Genomic DNA, 24,982 nt, shown 5'->3' on the forward strand with positions numbered 1-24,982 from the left:
CTGTAGTTGTTCTGGTGATTATAGTGTCCCTTTTAATATAACACTTTCATCAAGTTTTGAAATAAAATAGATTTGTGTCAAATGAAATATATTAAAAATATGACAAAAACAAATCCCTACCTTTAGTATGTGACAGGATCCTTCAACCATACACATACACCTCGGGTCAGATAGTGTTTGTTAGTCTGATTCACTCTCTGCACAGTGCAGTGATATTATCAGCCTGACTAACTTGTGGATTAAAACACTGTCTGACTCAAGGTGCAGGTATACAGCTCAAGGATCATGTCATATACTAAAGGCAGGGACGTGTTTCCTTTAAATACTTGATGAAAGGGTTATTATATCAAAAATAGTTTTGAGATGATAGTTATCCTTTTAGAAAGTATGTAAATAAGTTATAACCAGAACTGAAATTTACATTTCAAACAGTTAAATTTAAATGTTTATTTTGCTTATGTACCAAAATACATATTATTGAATTATTTTCCAAAGTCAGCTTGTTCAAGAAGATGGTTTCAATAGAAACTCAAGGATCTTTAGTTCATCCTGCAATATTTTCCTTACAGCTTTTAGAGTGTCTTTTTTCATCTTGGAGTTGCACAGAATATGTTTGAGAACAGCATGTATTAAAAATGCTTTCTCTGTGACATCCATGTCAGTGTTTGCAAGGGTGGATTTTATTTCAGGAACATGCTTCCCTAATAATACTATTAATTTGTCCAATTCCTGCATAGATTTTGCTTCTTGTTTGGTTATAGCGACATCTTTTTTTCTGTTAAGATTTCTGGACACAGGTTTAGGTGTGTCGAAGGGAGACAAACCACTGAGTGTTTTTCTTTTGTGTTCAAACATTTGGTGTTCAGAGTTAGTTAGCTGTGCAATGTTTTCTGCACACTCAATAAAATTATCTTCTATACGTATTGTATCACTTTCTATGATGAATGTGCCATGTTCATCTTTGTTGAAAGGGGGTTCCATGTTTAAAGTACGGAGTGAGTCTTCATCCAGATTCTTATCAGGGAATGGTGCAAACTCAGAAATGTTGATTACAAGATCAGTTTTTTTAATTGAAGCTGTTCTATGGGTTGGTGTGATGCTTACTTTACTATGGGTTGATATGGTGCTTGCTCTACTATGGGTTGGTGTGGTGCTTGCTTTACTATGGGTTGGTGTGCGGCTTACAGGGTTTGTGTGCTTCTTAGTAGTATATCTAATTGTTAAACCTTTTGGCAGTCGGTTTTTGGGATGTTCTTTGGGAAAAGGAGAAACACTTGGCTCAGGAAGGGAATATAACAAACCAGCAAAGATATTTCTGAGATAACTTATAACTTCTTCATCCTCCTTTGTTAAATTGTTTGCTTGAGATCCTAAAAGATATTAGGAAATATATCAGAGAAGGTGATATGGAATGCTAGCAATACCAATAAGGACACCTTTATTACAATATTAACCTTTCTAAATGGAAAGAAAAAATAAACTTTAAATGTCATATACAGGAAGCTACACTTGTGCAACAATTTGTTTGATTAGTTTTGCCGGAATCAAATTTATTTTAATCCATACGTAAACGAATCCATTCGTTCAAAATTTACTTCTGGAGTATTGTTCAATAAATAAAACTCCTATGGTAAATCCTGGGCAAACCAATTCACCTGGGTGTGGATTCAAAACAATATAAAGAGCTAAACTTGCAATCACTGGAATCCTGACACATCTTTCCAGCCTTGTGTTTAAGAGCTTTTTTGGGAAACTCCTACCCTACCTGAGCAGAATGGTCTCCCCAGCTGTTCCCACCTCCTATAAGTTCCGACCCATTACCAGCATTACCGGCTATATTTTGTAATTGTTGAGCCTGAGTGCAAGGAACAAATTAAATTTATATACATACATATATAAAAAAAATAAAAAATACAAACAGTGCTGCACTCACTGTATACTCCGTTCACTGCCTGGTGCTGATCAGCAAATATATAAATATGAAAGTAGATAGCACTCCACGGTCTTTTTTCTTGAAATAAAAATTAACTTTTAATGCTCCAAGTTAAAAGATCAACGTTTCAGTCTGGACAATCAGACTTTCATCAGGACATATATATATATATATATATAGATAAATAGATAGATATTTTTTAATATTATACTGTGCCCTATTTTAACAATACAGTGTTTGTGGACACAGGATACTTGAAAACAATAGAAATCTTAATGTATCCTTTCTGGTAAAATATTTTATAAATAAAAAAAATAATGACACCAAAAAAGTTTACTGTAGCCAGAAGGAAAGTAAAAGTGAACCTATGACAACAGATGTAGGCTTACTTTATGTAATACATTTAAGTCTTTCTTCCCTTCAAGTGGCAATGTCATGGTCGCATCCGTTTGTTGTTTTTTTCTAACCCCCCTTCCAACTCCTCTACATTTAATGTACCCCATGTCACATCAAAATGCCTCTAGGTCCCCCATTTCACCCTTTTTACCTCTTAATTCTTGTCCGGATTTATGTCCTTGGCGCCGCCTTCTTAGTGTTCCCTGGATGACCTGTACAGCACTAGGTTGTGGTGTGAAGTTCTAAATTTGCGTGCATGCCCAGTTGGGCACACACTTGACACTTGCTATTGGCCGAATTTCAGACCAAATTTTGTCTATTCGTCTATTCATCAGAAAGACGAATGAACGAAATTGTAAGCCGGTCTTCTATCGGCTCGCAGCTCCCTCCTTGTAATATGTAAAAAAAATAGAAGCGCTGTGGCCACTTCCTAAATCCTCCCATGGCTCCTTTGCTCTATGGGGTAAATAATAAGGTTAAAATATCCTGTCCCTACTCGTTGTAGATTTTAATCTTATTATTCGCGCATGCCCAGTTGTACACTTGGCATTCGCTACTGGCTCAAATTCAGCTATTCATCAGAAAAGCAAATGGAAGAATAGAAATTACAAAGAACGAAGACCGAATTGCAATTCAGCCTTCGTTAATTTAGTTTATTACAAGGAGGGAGCTACCGGCTTGCAGCTCCCTCCTTGTAATATGTAAAAAATAGAAGCATTGTGGCCACTGATAGTCTGAGGTTCAGCTTGGTGCTTGTCTCTCCCTTAATAAAATCTATCCAAGTGGGGGCCTGACCAGCATGGCTGACAGACGTGAAGAGTGTGTGCTCCTGATAAAAAACCTGATCTTGCAGTGGGAATTTAAACTAAAATATAGCATGAATCAACTAATTGGTGGTACCTACATGCTGTGGACCTTCTGCCAACAAGTTTGGAGCCTCACTTCATATCCTGTGGCCCAGACTCATTTTGCAGCCCGCCAGCCTGAAGAACTCATTGGAAGGTAGAAACGGCTGATCTCCCGGCCTGGACCTCCTGACGCCTACAATGCCCCGCCCTATTTAGTGTTGGGGGGTCATCTCTGTTCCAGCCTACAATAGAGCCTTACCAAAACCTCACTGCATGGATAACAGCATGGGGTACGCATGATCTGGATTTGAAGTGGAGAGAGGCCATCACTGTGAAATTCAAGGCTATCTATCATGTGTTCTGGAGCCACATTTAGCTCTGCTACCTCACCCAGGAGGAAGCTATAGCCACAATAAGGCATGCATTAATATGCAATGTTGCAGTTCTGAAGGCAAAGAGGCGGAGGAGGCCTCGACTATGGAGGTGCCGCACAGAGAGGTGCCCTAAGTCACCTGGGCCCTTAGTCCACACAAGGGAGTTTCCCAGTCAACATCTCAACCCCTCGGGAAGCAAGTAATCTACATAAAAGCCAACGATCATCAAGTAGAATCCAAGACACCGTCCAGACCAAAAAGAAAATCAGACCAGCGAGGATCAAGTACAGCACTGTGCCAAAGCCTGGGACTGGTGGGGCAGCTTCCAGAAACACCGGAGCCTTTGGAGACCGCTGGGCAGACTATATCAGCTAATGGGCATAGGATGAGCTCCCTCCTTACTATAGGGCCAGAGCCCCCATTATCTCATTAGACTCTACAGCTCACATAGGGCAGGGACTCACATCACCATGTCTACCTGTGTTAAGCATCCAGTCCTCAGTTTTTTTTACATTTTGCGGCTGCTACCAGTAGAATTACTTCCTAACACATGATATTACTCTAGCACACTTTGCGTTTACTCCATTTTACTTCATGTATTCAGTGCTCTAGCCTAGCATAGCAAATCAGTGATCCTGTAATGCCAACCTATCTAGCAGATCTTCCTTTTGAGGCTGTAGATATAGCTTAGCTTGAACTAGGCACGCAGTCTCATGTCTAAAGGTCTCTCACTATTTATTCTCATACTTTGTTTATTGCTTTGACTTGTAAGTTTTCTTGTTTGTTGCTATATTTACAATATTGTGCTGAATCTCAAATGCCATGCTTCTGTTTTACCATGTTAATATAACTGAGCTGGCGTCTGCTGTCATGGCATTGCAGGCACCTTTATATTCATCTGCACGACAAAGATAAAGAATATATTTTAAATAAGCTATCCTAGTGCGACCTAAGCCTCTAAGCTAGGATCCTGCCTGCCTTACCACCAGCATTTAGGTAATTGCTTTTTTAACTTGTGAAGGTCTCAGCATGACATCATGATATGCAGCTTTAAAAGGGATGCAGCGGCAGCACTGAATCATTCAGTTATTTTGCTTCACTTCGATTCAAATTTGCAAAGGGGCATTTGGGGGTGACTTGGGGGATGATTAGATGTAGGGGAGTCAGAGAGGGGGGTTAAAAAAAACAACAGGATTCGGCTATGACAGTGCTGCTTTAAATACGGTTAAATATACCTAGCAATACTATATATCTACCGTGTGGATGGATAATTTTCTTTTGGAAGGTGAAGTTTTTATCTCTATATAAAAACAGAGACACCTTTCTATATACACTCTGATAAGGCATGAAACTAAACAGGAATATATCTAAAGAAAATATTAGGAACAGCAGGCTTTTAAAGGAACACTTTAAAACCTGTATTCTTGGGGGGGCGGGGCCGGATTGCCGAGCAGGACGATCGGATGTCAGACCAGCTCCTGAAACTCAAGATAAAATAAGCATGAAAATTAGACTTTTGGCATAAAAAGCCAACCGGCAGCTGTGGCCCTCATCGGGTGGAGAGTACCAGACCCAGGGTGAGGCTGGCCTGATGGGTTTCAGTCCCCTGCAGGAAGAATCCTCACTGGCGCAAACGAGGCCTACTCCGGCGGTGAGTGGAGCAGACGGCCGCTGCTCCGCTATCCCGCCCATCGGTGCTCAGCCAAGGGCCAGACCCGTGAGGAAATGGCCCCGTTCCCCTCCCTCTGGACCGGTGGGGGGTGATCCCGGTCCACACCCTTGGGCCCCGACCACCCAGGGCGCAGCTGCAGGGCCGCCCTGATCCGACACCAAGACACAGCAATCAAGATGGCGGAGGCCATATGTGATGGCGCCGAGACCGGAAAACAACAACAGGCTACTCACCAAAATCAGCAACGAGGCTCAGAAGCAGCCCACACCAGTCCCCCTTCAAAGAACTTACCTTCGGGACGGCCCGGCAAGAGGTGACACTTTAATGAAGGATTCCAGTCTGATGCGCCTTTACAACAGAGCCGCGGCACCTGATGACAGCCCGACCACAAGGGGGCAACAGCGCACATGAACTCCCCATGCTGCAGCCGGAATCCATAGGCAACGTAGCTTACAGCTGGAAGAGAACATTTGCTGCAGGTTCCCGGGATACCTGGGATGTCTGCCAACACCACGCTGTAACACTTGAAACCATGCTGAATTTAACCTTTACTTTGGGCCCTCTCTAATTGAAATCCACTTCCTGTAATTAATGCTTACCTTCCCTCATTAACCCTCGATCAGCCGGAGGGGCAGGGTTCCTCTGCTTACTCAGATTGCTGCATGGTGGGGGGTCTCTGGGGCAAAATAATCTTATGTATCTACAAGCAGTTCCTCATAATTCACTTAAAGCTTAATGATAATCTAACTTCCAGATAAGCATAAAAACCTCGACCTGGGCATGGCGGGGCAGATGACTGTAGCTACTCTTGGTTGGCCTGTTTTTTCCAGAGCATACTTAGTGATTAAGCAAACTAGCCACAGAGCTAACTCCCCAATGACTCGTCTTGCCTACTAGTGCCCCCATACAGGTCTTAAACGTAACAATCTAACAATGAACGACCTCAATCCCTGGTGCAACCCCTATGTTATGTCATGATGTTTTGCTCTAGTTAATATTGTAACTTGCACATCCTGATAAGCAGAACAGGGAAAAACACTAGGAAAGATACATCATTGTATATAAACATGTGTAACATCACCTCATGCCTCACTACTATAAATCCATGTCAGAATAACTGCTTAACCAGGCTGTGTTGGCACTGTACACCTGTTTAGCAACACTCAAATATCTAGACCTAATCTAATGTTATCTCATGTTATTTTGTTATACCTATCGCTATAACCAAAAAAAAAGTGCAGCATCTCTTGACTTCCTATGCTCATACTTGTTAACTGTGATCGATTGTACTATACAAGTCTTTGTTTTTTCAGCCTGAAATTAACTCTGCACTCCAAAAATAAAAATAAAATAAAACCTTTATTCTTGACCCTATTGTATTAAAAAAAATTTTTAGACTCCCGGGCCCCCTTAAATAAGTAGAAAATGTACCTTTATTCCAGCTCCGGGTGAGTTCACTGGCGCTGGCCATGCCACCAATACGCCTTCTTGGAATTGATGATCATAGAAAAGCATTGGGATGCTATTGCGCATGCACTGCAAAACGCTGCGCTGGCCAATCAGCATCTCCTCACAATGTGCAGCACCGACCTAGGTAGCACCTCTAGTGGCCATCTGAGTGACTGCCACTGGAGGTGTCCCTAGGAAGCCTATAGAATGTAAGCTCGATTGAGCAGGGTCCTCTTCAACCTATTGTTCCCGTAAGTTCTTTGTAATTGTCCTATTTATAGTTAAATCCCCCTCTCATAATATTGTAAAGCGCTACGGAATCTGTTGGCGCTATATAAATGGCAATAATAAATAAAAAAATAAGCCTTTTTTCTCCGAAAAGGCAATGTTGAAACCAAAAAGCCTACAGGGACTGACTATATTCACCAGAATATTAAGCAATTTCTGCCTGACTATGCCATAAATCATGTAAAAGTAACCTTTCTGTTCTAGGGTATCCCCTTAACAATAAATGTAATCATTTTCATAATTAGAAAAGGGAAAGAAGTCTGCTATGCACTCCATTTGCGAGAGTAGCTGGCAGGATACTAAGGTGGACAGACCAAAACTCAGGAAAACAAAAAACAATATATATTCCCCCCAAGCATAGAACAAAGCAATGTATACTGTATAGATAGAGCTTATGCTCCTAAGAACGGATGTCCAAGGTAATTCTCATACTCTAGTAATAATTTTAAGTGGCAGGTGAAGAAGCTGGGGAATGTATTACGACAAACTCTAAGGAAGGGTCAAAATAACTGTAAAAAGTAATTAAGGGAAGGTAAATAGAAAAATACAGCTCTCATAGAGCTTATTAGTGCAGGTTCTAACCCAGTCACAACTTGGGAAGAGTGGAAGCAATCCTCATGTGAAGAACTACATGGATGGTCAAGTCATTGATATAGCTACAGTAAGCATAAGGTGTCCTGTGGCATAATATGGGAGGCATAAATCAGGTACGTTTACTGTACTTTTACATTTTTTATTTTGTCCAGTAAAACAGTCTGTTAGCTACCTCTTTTCATAGAGGAAAAAAAAAATCTTGGTCAAGTAGATATCAAATTACGTAATCCTCTTAGAAAAAATCAACATCTACCCTCAATTTCTTGAATTTAAGGAAAATCAATATAAGGGTCAATAGGGACTACAATACATCATGAGCATTAATGTGCTGCTATAGGAAGCCCAAGTAAATGTGAAAGAAAACTAAGTAAAAAAACATAAGAAAATTAAATATAGAATAAAATCTAAAGTTATGTGTACCGTTACAGTTATACTTTAAAAAATAGGAGGAAAACTAAATCTAAAGAATTTATAAGCTAAGAAGTTTTATACACATGTACCAATAGAAGTAAACATTAACCAGTTTTAAACACCTACTATTTGTAACAGCTTTTCCCTTCATGTCATGCATTGGTGCAGGTACAGGTGAAACCTATTAAAAAGACGAGAAATATGTTGTAACCGCCTCTCAATCCAAGAATATTCTCTTAAAGGGGATCTGTGCATCTGAAGGTAAAATCTTTAAGAAATAACCATATTGTCTGTGTTGCAATCCCACTAAAATTCCAATGAAGGAACTACTTTCCCTTATGGTACAGTCAGAGGCTGACAAAACTTAACAAAAGGCAGAGGTTTCACTGGCATATTTTGTTGATTCCCAGCAGTCGCCCTAGCAGTGGCGGTGGGGAAAAGCATCTTCACCTGTTTGACATTTTCTCAAAATGTCCTCATCATCGGAAGGTAAACAGTGTACATCAATGTAATACAAGTGCAATAAGTGAATAAATGGCTCTAATTATTTTTTGTATATATACACAAATATAATGAACCAAAATAGCAGCAACCAATTAAGTGTCTAGACGTAAAGGGTTACTCCAACCCTGTTAAAAAATAATCCATTTACATTAATTACAATAGTTCATTTACTGTATATGACATCACTTAGCACTCGCGTAGACCAATCACAGGCTTCACAAAGAGAAGCCTTTGATTGAACCTTTTCTCAGGCTCAGTGCGCATGTGCAGAGGCCGGCGAGAGAGGGAAGGGGAGTTGGGAGGAGGAAGCGGTCACAAGGAGGGGAGAGCTAGCGAAATTCAGGCAAATGGATTCCTTATTTGAAGTAACAAGTTAGCAGGGTAAGTTAGCCAATTAGATTAGTGTGAGCTGAACTGCTGACTTGACTCTGCTCCCAAATGTAATCACTATCTTCTTATAATCTGTATAGAATTTCAAAGCTATACTAAGGGAAAAGAGAATGCTTGAAGCCTCAGAAAGCATTGGAAGTTTAGGGACAGATCTAAGCGATTTTCTCTGGGGTTTAACTGTTTGTTAATGAATTAACCCCTGAATGGAAGCCAGCACCAGGTACCTCCTGGCAACATAACAATTTAATTCTGATGAAGTTGTTTTAGTGCCCATAGTGTTCCTTTAAAGACTGATCAGCCCAAGTAGTGATACACCCTAGGGAAGTAGGCGCACACCTAGAAAATGCAAAGGAGTGTAATGGTTGCTGAGTGAGGATTTTTGCCATGCCCTGGATACTGTACAAGGCAAGCCTATAAAGATTGCCTGTTTATTTTGTGAGTACGTTTGGATTTTTTTTATTGTGGAAATAAGTTTACTGCACTATGGAAATGTTGTTTGTTGCACCTGTATTCTAGAAAATGTTTATTTTGTTACAGAACAGTATTTATTTTAAAAGATGATAATAAAGGAACACACTAAGCACCAACATAACTTAAAGGGACACTATAGGGTCAGGAACAGAAACATACTTGCCCCCCCACTTAGCCCCCTTAAAAGCAATTAAAACTCACCTTATTTTCAGCGCTGCGCGGGTCCGCCGACACTGACCCCGCCCCCTTGGCGACATCATTAGAATTTACGATTTTTAGGCAATCCAATGCTTTCCCCTGGGAAAGTTGCTAAAATCGGCAAGAGGCAGTGCCAAACACCGTTTTGGCCAATCAGCACCTGCTCATAGAGATGCATTGAATCAATGCATCTCTATGAGGAAAATTCAGCGTCCCCATGCAGTGTGTGGAGACGCTGAACAGTAGTGCTGCCTACTGTGCAAGACTGCCCCAGGAAGCATCTTCAGTGGCCACTTGGAGGTGTCCCTAGGGGGCAATGTAAACACTGCCTTTTCTCTGAAAATGAAGGCATGAAATGCCTGAAGGCAATGATTATACTCACCAGAACAACTGCATTAAGCTATAGTTGTTCTGGTGACTAAAGTGTCCCATTAAGTGCATTTCAGCTGTTTTCCGTATACTCATCCCTGTTCAAATCTCTTTAGATTTGCTTAAAAAAATAAATGAAAAAAAAATCCTTTTTTTTTTGCAGCATAACTCCAACCATTTACCCATGCTCCATTTTCACAAAATGTCTTCTTGATCAGAAGGTAAGCAGTGTACCTCAGCAAATGAGAGATCAGTGTGAGATGAGCTGCTGACTTGACCATCTCCCAATCACTGTACTCTTATTATCTGTATAGCATAATAAGTGGAAAGTCATAATAAGGGGAAAGAAATGTAATAATAAGAGGACAGTGATTGCCTATATAGGATCACCCTGATATCTCTTTGGCGGAGGACTTACTCTGAATATGTTAAATGGGAAGTTATTCAAACCAAACAGTTGATCGTCGCCATAAACTGGTAGCGAATGTGAGTGTGAAATGGTTGGAGTGTGAAATGGTTGGAGGAGGGAGTGTGAAAGGGCAAGTGGAGGTAAGTATGACAGGGCAAGTGTTGGCATGGTTGGAGGGACGAGTGTGACAGGATTGGAGGGGCTGATATGACAGGGTGCGTTTCATAGGGTTAGGGTGAAAGTGGCATGGTTGGAGGAGGGAGTATGACAGAACGAGAGCAGTGCGACATTATTAAAGGAGGGTAATGTGACAGGGTGTGTGACATGGTAGGAGGAGGAAGTGTGACAGGGTGAGGGTAGGTGATTGTGATAGGATTAAGGGGGGGTTAACATGTCAGGGTGAGTGTGGCATAGTTGGGGGGTGTGGCAAATCAAGGGCAGGGGAATGTGGTATGATTGGAGGGGATGAGGTTGACATGATTAGGAGGGATTAATGTGAGTGTGGATGGGTGACGGGGCTGACAGCGTGAGGGGTGACTGTGTGTGTGGGCAATAGTGGGTGTAGGGGGGGTGGCAGGAGACTGGAGAAAGGGTGTGTGTGGAGGGATTGTGACTGTGTGTGTTGTGGAAGGGTGATGACAGTGTGTGTGGGCGGCAGTGCAGTAGGGGGGTGACAGTAGAGTGGGGGTGAAAGAGCAGTGAAGGGGTGACAGTATAGTGTGAAGGGGCAATTGTTTGTGTGGCTGTGACAGTGCAGTGTGAGGGGGATGACTGTTTGTGTGACAGTACAGTGTGAGGGGGCGATTGTGTGGCGGGGACAGTACATTGTGAGGGAGTGATAGTGCAGGGGGTGACAGTGTGACAGTGCAGTGGGGGTGACAGTACAGAGTGGGGAGTGATAGTACAGTGTGAGGGTGTGACATTACAGTGTAGGGGATGACAGTATAGTGTGGATGGTGACTGAGCAGTGTGGGGGTGACAGTACAGTGTGAGGTGGTGACTGTGGGGGGTGACAGTGCAGTGGGGGAGTGATAGTACAGTGTAAGGGGTGACAGTACAGTGAGAGAGTTACTGTATAGTGTGGGGTGATAGTACAGTGAGAAGGGGTGACAGCGCAGTGGGGTGTGACATTACAGTGTAGGGGGTGACAGTATAGTGTGGATGGTGACTGAGCAGTGTGGGGGTGACAGTACAGTGTGAGGTGGTGACTGTGGGGGGTGACAGTGCAGTGGGGGAGTGATAGTACAGTGTAAGGGGGTGACAGTACAGTGAGAGGGTTACTGTATAGTGTGGGGTGATAGTACAGTGAGAAGGCGGTGACAGCATAGTGTGAGTACCTTTTTTAACAGAATTCATTCCCTGGTGGTCCAGTGTGGGCCCCCTGGTGGTGATATTATTTTTGCAGTTCCTCAGTGATTGGTCAGAGATCGCGAGGCACATAGTCTGCAGCTCTGTCACAGACAGAGAGGACCCAACATGTCAGTCTGCCCCATGGCGATTCAGGCAGCCGCGAAGCCTTAGTGAGCTGCCTTATTAGAGAGCTGCCTCTGGTCCTGGTTTGGTTAACTCAGTGGAGCTAAACTCAAGAGACAGCTTGAGAGTCTGCCTTGCAAAGACTTCTGATTGAGCTGCATTGGCAACCTTTAATTGGACACCACAGAAAGTCTTGGCGGAGTTAGAAAGGGTGGATTTGCAAAGGCAGCAGACAAGAGAAGTGCAGGTTTTTCAAGCTATTTTTACATATACACCCAAACAGTGATTTTTATTTGTTTTGGGAAATGGAGTGTCCCTTTAACCCCTTAAGTACACAGATTCCCTTGTATTCCAGACGTTGTGTCCTTAAGGGGTTAAGCAGTTTAGTAGATAACACCCTAATTTGGTAGCCTTATATATGGTAATTTCACATAGGGATACCAAATAATAGAGTTATCTACCAAGATGCTAAAAGATCAAATTAAGAAAAGGTCTCTACTTGTTCTACACTGTTCTAATTCACACTCAAAGAGCTTGGTCATGAGAACCAAAACTACAGCCTTTGGCATGTAGGCCCCAACCTCTTGAAGTCAGCCTAATTTAGAATGGCAAACCCACATGGATTTGGCAGTTCTAAAACATTTGGGAGATCTATGTTTTTGGTACTCCTGTTGTAGAGGTTACTGATATAGAGAGCCTATTTACTCAGATTCCCCCCTCCCTGGAATCTTTCACAGTTAACATGTGATTTGTAGTTCCTTGAATTGCAACATTCTTCACTCTTGCAGAGGATACCTATACCAGGGCTAAGCAACCTTTGGCACTCCAGATGTTGTGGACTACATCCCCCATAATGCACTTACACCCATAATGCTGGTAAAGCATCATGGGAAGTGTAGTCCAAAACATTTGGAGTGCCAAAGGTTGCGTATGCCTGACCTAGACTATAAGGTCTTCACCTGTCCTGACTGCTCTGACCCTCTGGAATTATGCATATAGCATTTTGCGTTTTCTTCTTTATTTATTTTCTCTTTATTTATTTTTTTATCCTTACCTTTATGGTGTTCCTTTTAGAACGCCGTTTTGCTGGAATAGAAAACAAATCATTACTATGTACAAGGTACACTATAAATGCAGATAACACAATGTTTAAAAAAAGTAAATACTTAAGTAGACATTATTTGCAACAAGGATCAAACAAATGTATTTATATATATGTTTAAGGATGTGGCCTGTAGTGGTGGGAGGGGTTACCCAGCCTATTTAAACTCAGTCAATCCCCTTACCTGGGTCGTTGCCATTCGTTTCACTCATTGCCTAGGTTACCTAGGCACTTCCGATTCCAGCTACTGGACAAAGTGCGTGAAAACCATACTAGAGTTCAAAAAAGAACCAAAAAGGATGTCTTACATGAAGACCGCCCAGAGGGTAAATGCCCAGTCCAATCTCATCAATAGTATAAATTGCCAAAAAATAAAAAACCTTTATTGAAATCTATTTAAAAGACCTGGGCTATCAGTGATAGACAGAATCATATAAGGAGGAACATGTATGGTAGGAACATGGCTAATCATGAGCCAAATAGCCAAAAGGAACCCTCACATAAAAAAGAGAGGGGAGGGAAGGCAGTATATACCACCATACATTGCTCTGGGTACACAGCAGTGGGGGAAGACAGGGAAGGGGAGAAACATACACTCCCACCCAATAAATTCTCTCTGTGCCAACACCCTATCTCCTATAAAACACCTTCGTGGGTGTTCTAATCTAGAAGCTGTCTCAACATCTGAAGCCCCAGGTTACACAAAAATGCTAAAAAGCCATAAATGTAGAGGTGCTCAGAGCAAAGTGCTCAAAGAGTGTTGAAGACACGGCTAAACCCGACGCACGTTTCGGCGTGACCACACGCCGTCCTCAGGGGTATCAACAGTGAGGAAGGGCTGTCCGGGCGGTAAATTTATACCCTAAGCTTTTTAAGCTTACTGCAATCACCTGTGCTTGTGTTCAAACCGCTCCGGTCCTCCCGCGAATGGGGCTGTAGGGGTGTGGTGTGACTCACCATAGTACCAACCCACATTGCTACGTCAGAGGTGGCCGGAACTGAAAACCGAGCATGATCAGGAGGAAGGTAATTAACCCTTTGAATGCCCCGCACGGAACAGATGTAAATGGATACTTACGATGTCAAAATGACAGTATCCATAACGGTTAACCCTTGGAATGCCCAAATTGTGTCACATAGATCAGGTATATGGATTAATTCTTATCCAGGTTACTGAGTTGTGTGGCTGTAGTACAATTAAAGGAACGCTTATAAACGTTGTAGCTAGTAAGTTTAGCATTTTTGTGTAACCTGGGGCTTCAGATGTTGAGACAGCTTCTAGATTAGAACACCCACGAAGGTGTTTTATAGGAGATAGGGTGTTAGCACAGAGAGAATTTATTGGGTGGGAGTGTGTTTCTCCCCTTCCCTGTCTTCCCCCACTGCTGTGTACCTAGAGCAATGTATGGTGGTACATACTGCCTTCCCTCCCCTCTCTTTTTTATGTGAGGGTTCCTTTTGGCTATTTGGCTCATGATTAGCCATGTTCCTACCATACATGTTCCTCCTTATATGATTCTGTCTATCACTGATAGTCCAGGTCTTTTAAATAGATTTCAATAAAGGTTTTTTATTTTTTGGCAATTTATACTACTGATGAGATTGGACTGGGCATTTACCCTCTGGGCGGTCTTCATGTAAGACATCCTTTTTGGGTTTTTTTCTTCTTTTTTCTACAATATTCAGGGTACCCCCTTTTCAACCAGTCCAGGTGACCTTTATACTCTGGAGGCTCGGCAGTGGGATACGGGAGTGTTTTTTCCTCCCTCTCCACCTTCCGGCCTCTTTGGTTTTCTTTTTCTTGTTACATACTAGAGTTCATTCCCTCTTATTCATAAATCCCACTGGTGAAACTTAGGCCTCAGTCAGACAACACCCACAAGCTTGCAGGTTTACAAGCCTCAGTTCATGCCTTAATTATGATCTATGATTACATGCCTTAATTATGATCGGCCGTCATTCAGCTAGTTACTTTTACATTAAGCGCTCATTCGGGCCGTTACAGAATCATTTTCTAATTACATTCGGACCTCATACGGCCTTTTTCAATGTGCGCCTACTTTCGTTAATGGGGTTTTAAGCCTGTTTGTTGGTCAGATCTGTTTGTGTCTCAGCTCCTGTTCGGCTGGCTAATGTAAGCAAGATCAAACGTATCGGCAAGGTGCCTTCAGGCCCATTCTGCCAGCCCATTCACAAGTACTTTCGTACAGAATCATTTGGCTGGGCCACCTGTTAGTTTCCGCCCACATTAGGCCTGTCCATTTTTTGGCATAGCTGGGCATTTGGCCCTCATTCAGGTAGCCCACGTGTTAGTAAGTTTGGAAATTGCAGGATTAGTTTTGATAGTTTGGCATTAAGCCCACCACGTATTAGGACATTTACTTGTTCAACCTCATTCGATTTTGTCACAAATGAGCATGAATATAACTTGTCCAACATGAGGCCAAGTTACATTGTTATAGGTACGTTGCTGCCCTTACCCTACCAATTGTAGGATTACAGTTTTAAGAAAAAAAATAAACATTATTCAGTCTTATTCGTTCACATAATGAGTTTGATTGTATGGATATTGGGCCCTCATTTGGTCATATAATCAGTACTGTAAATAATCGGCTCTCATTAGCGGCCATACCCCTTGTTTGCTTTTGAGCCTTCTATGGCCATATAGTATGTCTAGTTTAATCATATTCGGCCATATTACATGTTTACTTAAGTACGCTGTCATTATTCAGCCATATAATTACATTGTTTTATAAAAAGAGACAGAATATACCTTGCCCAGTCTCAGTGTACAGTTTTTATACGTACATTGGTCATTGGGTCTTAGGATATATCACACTTCTGATGAAGCAGTGAAGTAGGCGAAATGCGTAAAAAGTGGTCCCTGATAATATTTTATTACAATGTTGTTTTTTTATATTTTATTTATGTAAAAAAAAATTAGCTTTTATATATATATATTTTTCATTTAGCATCTTGCTTGCTAATACTACTATATCCTTAGGTGGGGATTATACCACCCATGCTGTTTATACTTTGTCTCCACATATACTCTGCACACTACATCTTACCTGAAGAACTTGTGTAGTTAGGACCTACATATATCCTAAGTCCGGGATTATACCGTCCATGCGCAACACAGCAGAGCTCTAAGTTAGCTCTGGCAAATGTGAGTGCATCTTATAGACGAATTTAAACATACTTACATATAACAAACTGTGCTGCACTATTAGTGTGTCTGTTTTGTTTTTTATTTTGAGGTCAACTATGTTGGAATAACCCAATGACCAATGTAAGTATAAAAACTGTACACAAAGACTGGGCATGGTATATTCTGTTTCTTTTTATCTTGCTAACTCACTAAGTTTGTGAATCCTTGTATAATTTAATGCTGCCTGTGAAACATTATTCTGACTATAGTGAGCGCCTATCATTTTGCTGTATAATTACGTTCTTGTATACTTCTTCTAATTCAACCCTCATTTAGCTATACGGTCATAGGTACTTCTATCATTTCATTAACAAATATTTTTTTTTTTTAAAAAGGCTGCATATAATTATGTATTTTTATATTGTTCTTTTTCAACTTCATTTCGACCATACGTCTATAGACATACCCATCCATGCTTATTAGAATCAGCACCCTGGCTTATTATGATTATGCAGCAATTAAGCTATGCTGTTTCAATTATGCTACCTACAAGAGAATTTATGACCATTATAAATTAGATGATATTAGATGATATTTTGGTATTAATGGCAAATAATTACAAGCAAACCTATTCACATTAGGTACGCTATTTTATTTATTAAATATGATTTCACAACAACATGCAAACATATGTTACAATTCTTTAAGTACATCTCTATATTCTCTACTATGCTAATTACGCAAGATTTGTGCATTTCCTACATGATACGAGGTACGTTCCCAGATTTACTTGTTGCATAGGTTTTGTTCCATACCACGACTAGGGACAAAGAAACTGGCTTTAAGGTACAGGAGCTTAATATATTATAACTTTCCTACGAGGCCAACTCCCATCTTCTACGCTGAGGTCAGTAACCCATCGGCTCAAATCATAATTAGAGCCTCACCCCACCCTCTTGCTTGGTTATTAGTTAGGGCCTCACTTGTCACAGTCAATTACATTGAGCCTTGTACAGTCACCAAGAGACTAACACCCTGCCACATACACGTGATTGTACCTTTTTTCCCCCAGTACATCTAATTTACTCACAGATAGACATGTGCTTAGTCACTAAATCCACGCTATTAAATGTGCTAGAAGTTCAGCAATGGAACATGTTAGGATCACGCACCAATCACGGTCACATTCAAAGCTTTATACCCGGCACGAGGGAGAGGAACATGGCGCATTAACGAATCTCTTTTAAACACTTAACACCCATCTTACCAAAATTCGGCAATCCATACAGTATTATTTTAAGGAGAACACCGACGCCTCCTCCACCATAACGGCTCAGTGGTTGGCCCACAAGGCTGTTGTAAGGGGGGTCCTGATTCAGCTGGGCTCTTCGAATAAATGACGGGTATGTGCGGCTCAGTAGCGGCTCCTTTGGGAACTCTCCACATTGGAGACCCAAAATAAATGCTCCCCATCCAAAAAACTGACCAAAAGACTAAATCAAGTGAAGCATGATCTATATACACTATCTGTCACGGCACGGTCGGGTACTCACCTGCCCCTGGGCGCCCGCGTGGCAGAATTGCGGTAGTTGACGCTCCTGGAGACCCCCCCCACCCAGGTCTGCGACGGCTTCTATACCTCTCACCGCCGAGGTCCGCGGCAAGCACGCCGTCACGGCAAGATGGCGGCCGCCATTCTGCACAGGGAGGAGGAGAGCTGCAGATCCATAGGGGAGGAACAGGTCAGGGACTATGGTGTAAAACAATATGGCGCAGAGTCCCTGACCTCTTTATATAACCCCTGTGTGCTCCACCTACTGGTGGGAGGTGGCCGGTCATGTGATCCCAGCCACCTATTTAAACCCAGCACACCTTCCAGTCAGTGCTTGGTTATTTTGCTTATCGCTTTATACCTGCCTACTTCCCTAATTTCCAGCTTATGTTCCTGATCCATAATTTCTTGGATGATTGCTCCCGCCTGCTTCCTGACCTAACTCCAGATTGATCGACTACTTCTGCCTGCTGCCTGTCGTTTACTTTTCCTGCTCCTGCTTCCTGGAATTCTTCTATTCATTAAAGGCCTCCATGCCACCACAGACCCTTTGGGACCCTGTTTCCAATCCAGGTGCTCCTGAGCGTCGTGATAGCAAGGGATTGCTGTTTCGCTGCAATTGGGTTCCATCAGCTCCACGAATCCCCAGGTGGGTGTTACACTATCAAAAGACGGAAAGACAGCTCAGATGCTTAAAGCTCACATACTATACCCAAGGTGACGAAGCCGGAAAATTGCTGGCTAACAGATAAAAAAATAGATTGCTGCAAACTAAAATCCCATATGTTACCTCCACACAAAACGCGAAATTGTATAACCCCAATGCGATTGTGGAAGAACTCGCTAGCTTCTACAATAATCCATATAATTTACGTTATTGATATGATGCACCAACCCACCACAGAGGGCACAGAGAGGTTCCTGGGGGAGATCACTCTTCCACATATTAGTATTCATCAAAGACAAGCGCTTGAAAGCAAGTTTTCCAAAGAGGAAGTTAGGGCTGCTATTCTTTCACTCCCTAAACATAAGGCACCAGGCCCGGATGGTTGCTCCAACTATTATTTCATTAAATGTGAACCTCTTCTGACCCCCCACCTAACCAAACCTTACAGCCACTTGTAAAATTCCAGTCTAATCCCACAGGAAATGTTAGAAGCCCATATAATAACCCTGCCCAAACCAGGTAAATCACCGACTGAATGTGCAAACTTAAGACCCATATCGCTGCTGAATTCGGATCTCAAATTATACACCACACTATTAGCGTCTAGAATAAAAACCCTTTTTCCACAATTAATTAGTGTCACCAGAACAAGCAGGTTTTGTCCCACACAGGCAAGCGGGAGATAATACCAGGCACTTCATCAATCTGATAAACTGGGCACAATCTAGGCTTGTGGCAGCTCTCATGCGATGAGGTTGCTCATGCAGCCATGCGTGAAGATATCTTGAGCCAGAAATTCTGGAATATGGCATCCAAACGTTGCTGTATGGTTTCAATAGTTCCGCTGTTAGATCTTTGAGTTTGACAGAGGCCTTGAGAGGCTGGAGTAGGTCCATCCGCCATTTTAGTGAGGCTTGGTATTGGACTCGCCATAGGAATTCCACTTTGGTTCACAAGTGAGTGCAGCAACGTTTGGTGCCTGGTCAGCTTCAGTGGGGACCGAGATATCCTCCACCGGTCTAGAGGGTGGGAAAGAGCTATGCAGCAAGTCTGTGCTGGGAACAGTTGAGTGTAGAGATCGGCTGCCTTTTTTAACTAATCCATCTCAGGCACTTCCACAGCTGCTAAGTCTCCTGCACAAATATGGTAGCATGTCCTAGTATAAAAACAATATACAAAAAACCCAGGCTCTACCAGTGATGCATCCAACGGCCCTCTTGAATCAACTCCAGGTGGCAAACTCTTTTGATTGGCATAAATCCTCGATCACTTATCTGGGTATTAAATTAACCAAGTCTGATAACATGCTATCACAAGAAAATCATAAAGCGCTGCTCCACAAACTAGAAGATCAGTTACGTAAATGGGGGGGTGTAGAGGTGTCGTGACTGTGCTGCATACATACCGGTGAAATGATGATTTTACCGCACATTCTATACCTTTTTCGAACACTCTCAATTGCTCTCCCAAATACACTTCTTAAATCGTTTCAAATGCTCATTAATGCGCACAATTGGAAGAAAAAGCCCCCAAGAATGCCTCAACACCTATTATGGCTCCAAAATGGGTGGCTTAGGAATCCCACACATTACCTTGTACTATAAAGCCTCACTAATCTTCCAAGCTTTATCGGTACTGACGACCTCTTCACAACCACTTTGGCTACATCTAAAAAATGCGTGTTCGGCCTCAGATGTCATGACAAATCTTCTCTGGTGTCAGGACCCCTGCACCGCTCGCGGCGACCTAGCTTACCTCATCACAGCGAGCGGCGTCATCTGGTCCCTGTCTCCAGACTGGCAGTGTGTCTGAAGATGCACGCTTCAGAGCAGCTTCCTTATATGTGTGCTGCACCCAGACATGTGACCCGGCACACAGTGATGACCTCAGAGACCACAAGGGAGGGAAGAAACTCCTCCCACGTGTTGTGGTTAACACTAATTGGAGATTAGCCAATCAGACACACCCTGTGTGTATATAAGCTATCCCCTACCTTGCCTCAGTGCCCTGTTGTGGTCTTTGGTTTACCATTGAGCGTTGCACTTGTTATTTGGATTTCCTGGATACTGATATTTGGCTTTGTCTCTCGTTATTCCGTTTCTCTATTTCCCTTGACCTTGGCTAGTATTTTGACTATCCCTTTTTGCAACTATAAGGATCGGTATTGCAATTTTCTCTACTCTGTCCTGTCTGCAAGTTAGGGTTCCCTAGTGAACGTTACATCTGGACTGCTACACCACCAAAGCCAACAAAACATTCCACTATGTTACCAACTACAAAACACCTTCTTAACACATGGAGGAGAATGGTGCCCTCCCTGTTGGGACCAGTACAGTTAATCACATTGGCTCCTTTGGCGGCGCTAACATCTATTACCACTGATCTATACTTACAATCCTGGATAGACAAAGGGATAAGGCGAGTGGGGACTCTGTGCACATATTCAGGTTTTAAACCATTTCCTGACTTACAAACAGAATTTGCACTGCCTAGCGGGGAACTGTTCACGCACCTAAGACTGAAAAACATAGTTCAATCTAGCCAAATTAAGCAACATGCATCCTCCGATCTGAACCTCTTTGGCAGCACATGCATAGGCTTACATCGAAACCTCAAAAGACTCTCCTTATGCTACAACAATACAATACAGGGGAAGCACAAAAGCTCCCATACATGTTGACTTGGGAAGCAGATTAAGGGAAAACATTTCCCCTGTCAGATTGGCACGCAGCTATTCAGATGACTAAGGCCTCCTAGAGTAGCACGTCCCATTGGGAAGCATGCTGTAAATCCCTGATGAGGTGATACCTGACCCCCACAAAACTAGCAAATATATCCGTTGATCTCTGACGCCTGTTGGAGTTGCGACAAACATAAAGGTACACTTTACCACATATTTTGGGATTGCCCTGCTGTGCGGCCATTTTGGAGATTAATTGAAGAATTCTAGATCACCCCCACCCAGAATGCTTGTTATTGCATTAAATCCCCAACATTAAAAGTATTGAACAAAGAATTGTTGCCATACATGTCCTATTAGCCGCAAAAACTACTTGAGCAGCGAGATGAAAATCCACTCTGGAGGTACTAGATAGAATGGACAAAACTAGCCAATATGAAAAAATGGCATTCAGACTGAAGGGTAAAGAGTCACAATGAATGGCAAAGTTGGATTTGTTTCTGCAGGAACCAGGTGTCATAATCAAAGTTCGGGGGTACTTCACATTGTTTTACAGCCAAATACAGTTGGGAATCGCATTAACCTCCTGATTGGTCCCAACAAGGGCAGGACAGGGGTACACTGGCTTACGTTTTGTGTTAGAACTAGTTAAAGTTGTTCTTTCTGTATCTAGTTGCATACCATGTCATGTCCATATTTCTTGTGCTAACTGACATACAGCGCTACTGATACTACCCACTACACAACATTCGTAAAAGGGGACTGTCAAATGGGGGTCAGTGTCTTGCCACTGTACCTTTAAATTAGTTATGCTATGTATGGCACAAGTGACGCTGTATGTAACGCATAATTGGTAATGTTGTCTGAAATGTGTGACGCATGTCATGTAAGAAACGAAATATTGAGTAATTAACCTGCAAAAAAAAGTTTTTTTCAATAAAAATTATACATGGAAAAAGAACACACCCTGCCACAATGTTCATAGATAGAGCCTGTCTCATTCGCTTAGCACCTAGCAGGGCCTTACATTCCCAGGAAAAGTTAGTCTTTCGCAGCCTGGCAATAGTTAGTAAGCTAGCTCTACCTTAAGAACAAAGGGCAGGAGAGTTTATAATGATACATTTTTCATTTAAAAACTGTGTGTTTATTTATAGTATGTGAATGGAGTTCAGTACTCAGGCTGAGTACCTCCGTTGTAGTTTTCTTATTCCAGGAAAAAAATTGCACTTCATTGATTATAGCTTACCACAGACGACACATAGTGCTGGGGACAAGAACGTACTTTATCATCACAAACTGCAGTTTATATAGGCACAAAATCAGCAGGGGGTCACCACACAAGAACAATGGGTTACCGCCCTGGAGTCTGGAAGATAATAAAATGAACGGACAGTAATTAGTTTAAGTCTGCGGGCACATCCCTATCCGGCGCGGAGTTCCAGACTGTTCACTGCTAAGCACCGCTCACTGAAATAGTCTGTTTTCTTCCTGGCAAAGAGGGGCTCCCCCCGCCTCTTAGGTGGCGATGGTTGGCTGAACCCTCCTCTACCTGCCCTCCAAAAAGCACTCTCATAGATGTTAATTTGAGGGAGTAGGAAGGGCCGTTAGTTTCACCACGCAGCCACAGTGGAATAGGCAAACAGAGAAACTTCTGCCTGGTCCTGCTGTAGGTATTGCGGCTATCCCGGCTTCTGGGACTCTTTTGCGTAAAATGGGCTTGTATGGGGCTGCATAGTCGCATACTGGTCAGAGTGCTAATGATGACCCCTGTCTACTACCAATAACACCTTCTACAGAGACGTAAGCGTCAAAACTGAACCATGGAGCAATGGAAGAAGGTTGCCTAAATCATGTTTTCTTTTAGATTAGTGGATGGCAGGGTGCGTGGCTCGCCTGCAATGAGATGGCAGCAGGAAGCACTATGGAAAAGATGCAGGCCGATGGAGGCAGTGTTATACTTTGGGCAATGTTCTGCTTGGAAACCTTGAGTTCTGACATTTAGGTAAATGTTACTTTGACACATACCATTTACCTAGAGATTGCTGCAGGCCGATAACACCCCTACATGGCTATGGTGGTACCTGATGGCAGTGTCCTCTTTTAGCAGGATAATGCACCCTGACACACTGCAAAGATTGTTTAGGAATGATTTAAGAAACATGACAAAGAGTTAAAGGTGTTACCTTGGTCTCTAAATTCCCCAGATCTCAATCCAATCGATGGGGGACCCACCTCACAGCTTGCAGGACGGAAAGGATCTGCTGCTAATGTCTTGGTGCCAGATACCACAGGACACGTTCCATGCCTCGACGCCTGTTTTGGCAGCACGAGAAGTCCTACATGATATCAGGCAGGTGGTTGTAATGTTGTGGCTAATCAGTGTATATGGTAAGTGTGGGAGACTTGGTTAGCACAATATGTACATCTTTCTCGTCATAAGGTGTAGTATGTTTATCGGTTATCAGTTCATACAGTTGTATACATTATCAGCTTTCAAATCTTGCCTAACAAACTGGACTCTGCATCATGGAGGGTGACTAAAAGCGAGGAATGGAACAATGATAAGTCCTAATTCTCAATCATTTCCCTCTATTCTGCTCCTATATTATCCCTCACACTTGGTCCTGCCCTGCTCCCTGACTCTCTCCCTTACTGTCCGCCATAAGAACTCTAATAATGCGGCACTCAGTCAACTACCACCTCTAATTCCCCCTGGGCTTCGCTATAACGTAATAGGGAGGGTAGCATTTTGTACAGCCCGTACCTGAGCCGGACGATGGGTGAGACCCCAGTGTACACAGCGCTAGAAAAAGGCAGATCGCCGACAGAAAGACCCGCATCGCGCCGTCTGCCTTCACATCGCTGCACCAACGGTCAATTCACAGCCGTTAGCAGCGCGAGCGCCTGCCTGTAGGACGTGCACGTGCCCCACGGACACCGCGGGAAAAACTGTGAGTGGCGTGAGAACCCATACCTGTAGGTACAGGACATGGAGACACTTGGCTGCCGAGTTAGTGAAGGTAGGAAAAGGACTATTCACATAATGTAAATCACTGCAGACCTGGCAGCTTGTATAATGCTCATATTTTGGGCTTGAATGGCATTTTCTGGCCCCCATGTTCTTCCACATTATCTGTAAAATGTAATATATTTGGCGGCTTTATTTATTGTAAAAATGTAATGCACACCTTGCTGCATTTTTGTCTTGATACTTTAAGCCCAGGAACTATTTTGAACACTTCTGAAAGTTTGCTGTATAAACCCATTGCTATTGATGTAAGGCGCATTAGGCTACTGTATTATACACAATGTCTGAGGAATAGAACAGAAATACAGGGAAGAGACACACACACACACACAACTCACACTCACTCTAGAGGGGAGAAAGACATACGATGAGCTTTGGGAGTAAGAGACACACAATAGGATCTCTTATTGGGGGGAGATACACATAAAGGGAGTGGTTACACAAGAAAGAAAGTGATACAGATATGGGCTGGGGAAAGAATGACACAAAAGGGTAAGAGACACACAAAGCGGGAGTAAGATACATTAAAGGGGGTAAGACTTTAAAAAGATGGACCAAGAAACATTAAATGAGGTAAAAAATGCATGGGGGGGTGGGGTCATCAAAATGCATCTTTGCTTGTGTTGGCAGAAATCCAGCACCGACCCTGTTAATAGTGATCTTTGACATAATTTGTAATATACATAGCTCACATTTATGTGCGCATGTCATGACCACACTTGCCTGGAGGTCACTCGCCGCGTCTCCGTCCGCAGCTGTGGCGGTACCCTCTCGGTGCATGCCAAGGACTCCAGCAGGCAGCCAATATCTCTGTAGCACATGGACGTGCTCTGCACCCCACGCCACAACCCGTGGAAAGCTCCAGCCGAACCTTACTCTAGGCGCGAGGACAGCCTCTTAAAAGGAAAGAACACCTGAAATTGTTTCAAGGGACTAATCACTTTTCAGCCAATAGTAGGTGAGAGGTGGATACATCTCCACTATATAATCTCAGTCTACCCTTACCACTGTGCTCTTTGGTGT

At 42.7% G+C, this 24,982-nt stretch overlaps 1 protein-coding gene across 1 annotated transcript; it reads right to left on the minus strand.

Annotated features, from left to right (window-relative positions):
- Positions 1-504: 504 nt before the first annotated feature.
- LOC134601783 (uncharacterized) lies at positions 505-23,803 on the minus strand. Its single transcript, XM_063446284.1, has 4 exons — positions 23,696-23,803; positions 12,834-12,865; positions 8,092-8,146; positions 505-1,370 (listed from the first exon to the last, which is right to left on the minus strand). Exons 1-4 carry the CDS (start codon positions 23,769-23,771, stop codon positions 505-507), a joined length of 1,029 nt encoding a protein of 342 aa, XP_063302354.1. The 5' UTR covers positions 23,772-23,803.
- Positions 23,804-24,982: the final 1,179 nt, after the last annotated feature.

This window comes from Pelobates fuscus, chromosome 3 (assembly GCF_036172605.1).
Source record: "Pelobates fuscus isolate aPelFus1 chromosome 3, aPelFus1.pri, whole genome shotgun sequence".
Classification (NCBI taxonomy): domain Eukaryota; kingdom Metazoa; phylum Chordata; class Amphibia; order Anura; family Pelobatidae; genus Pelobates; species Pelobates fuscus.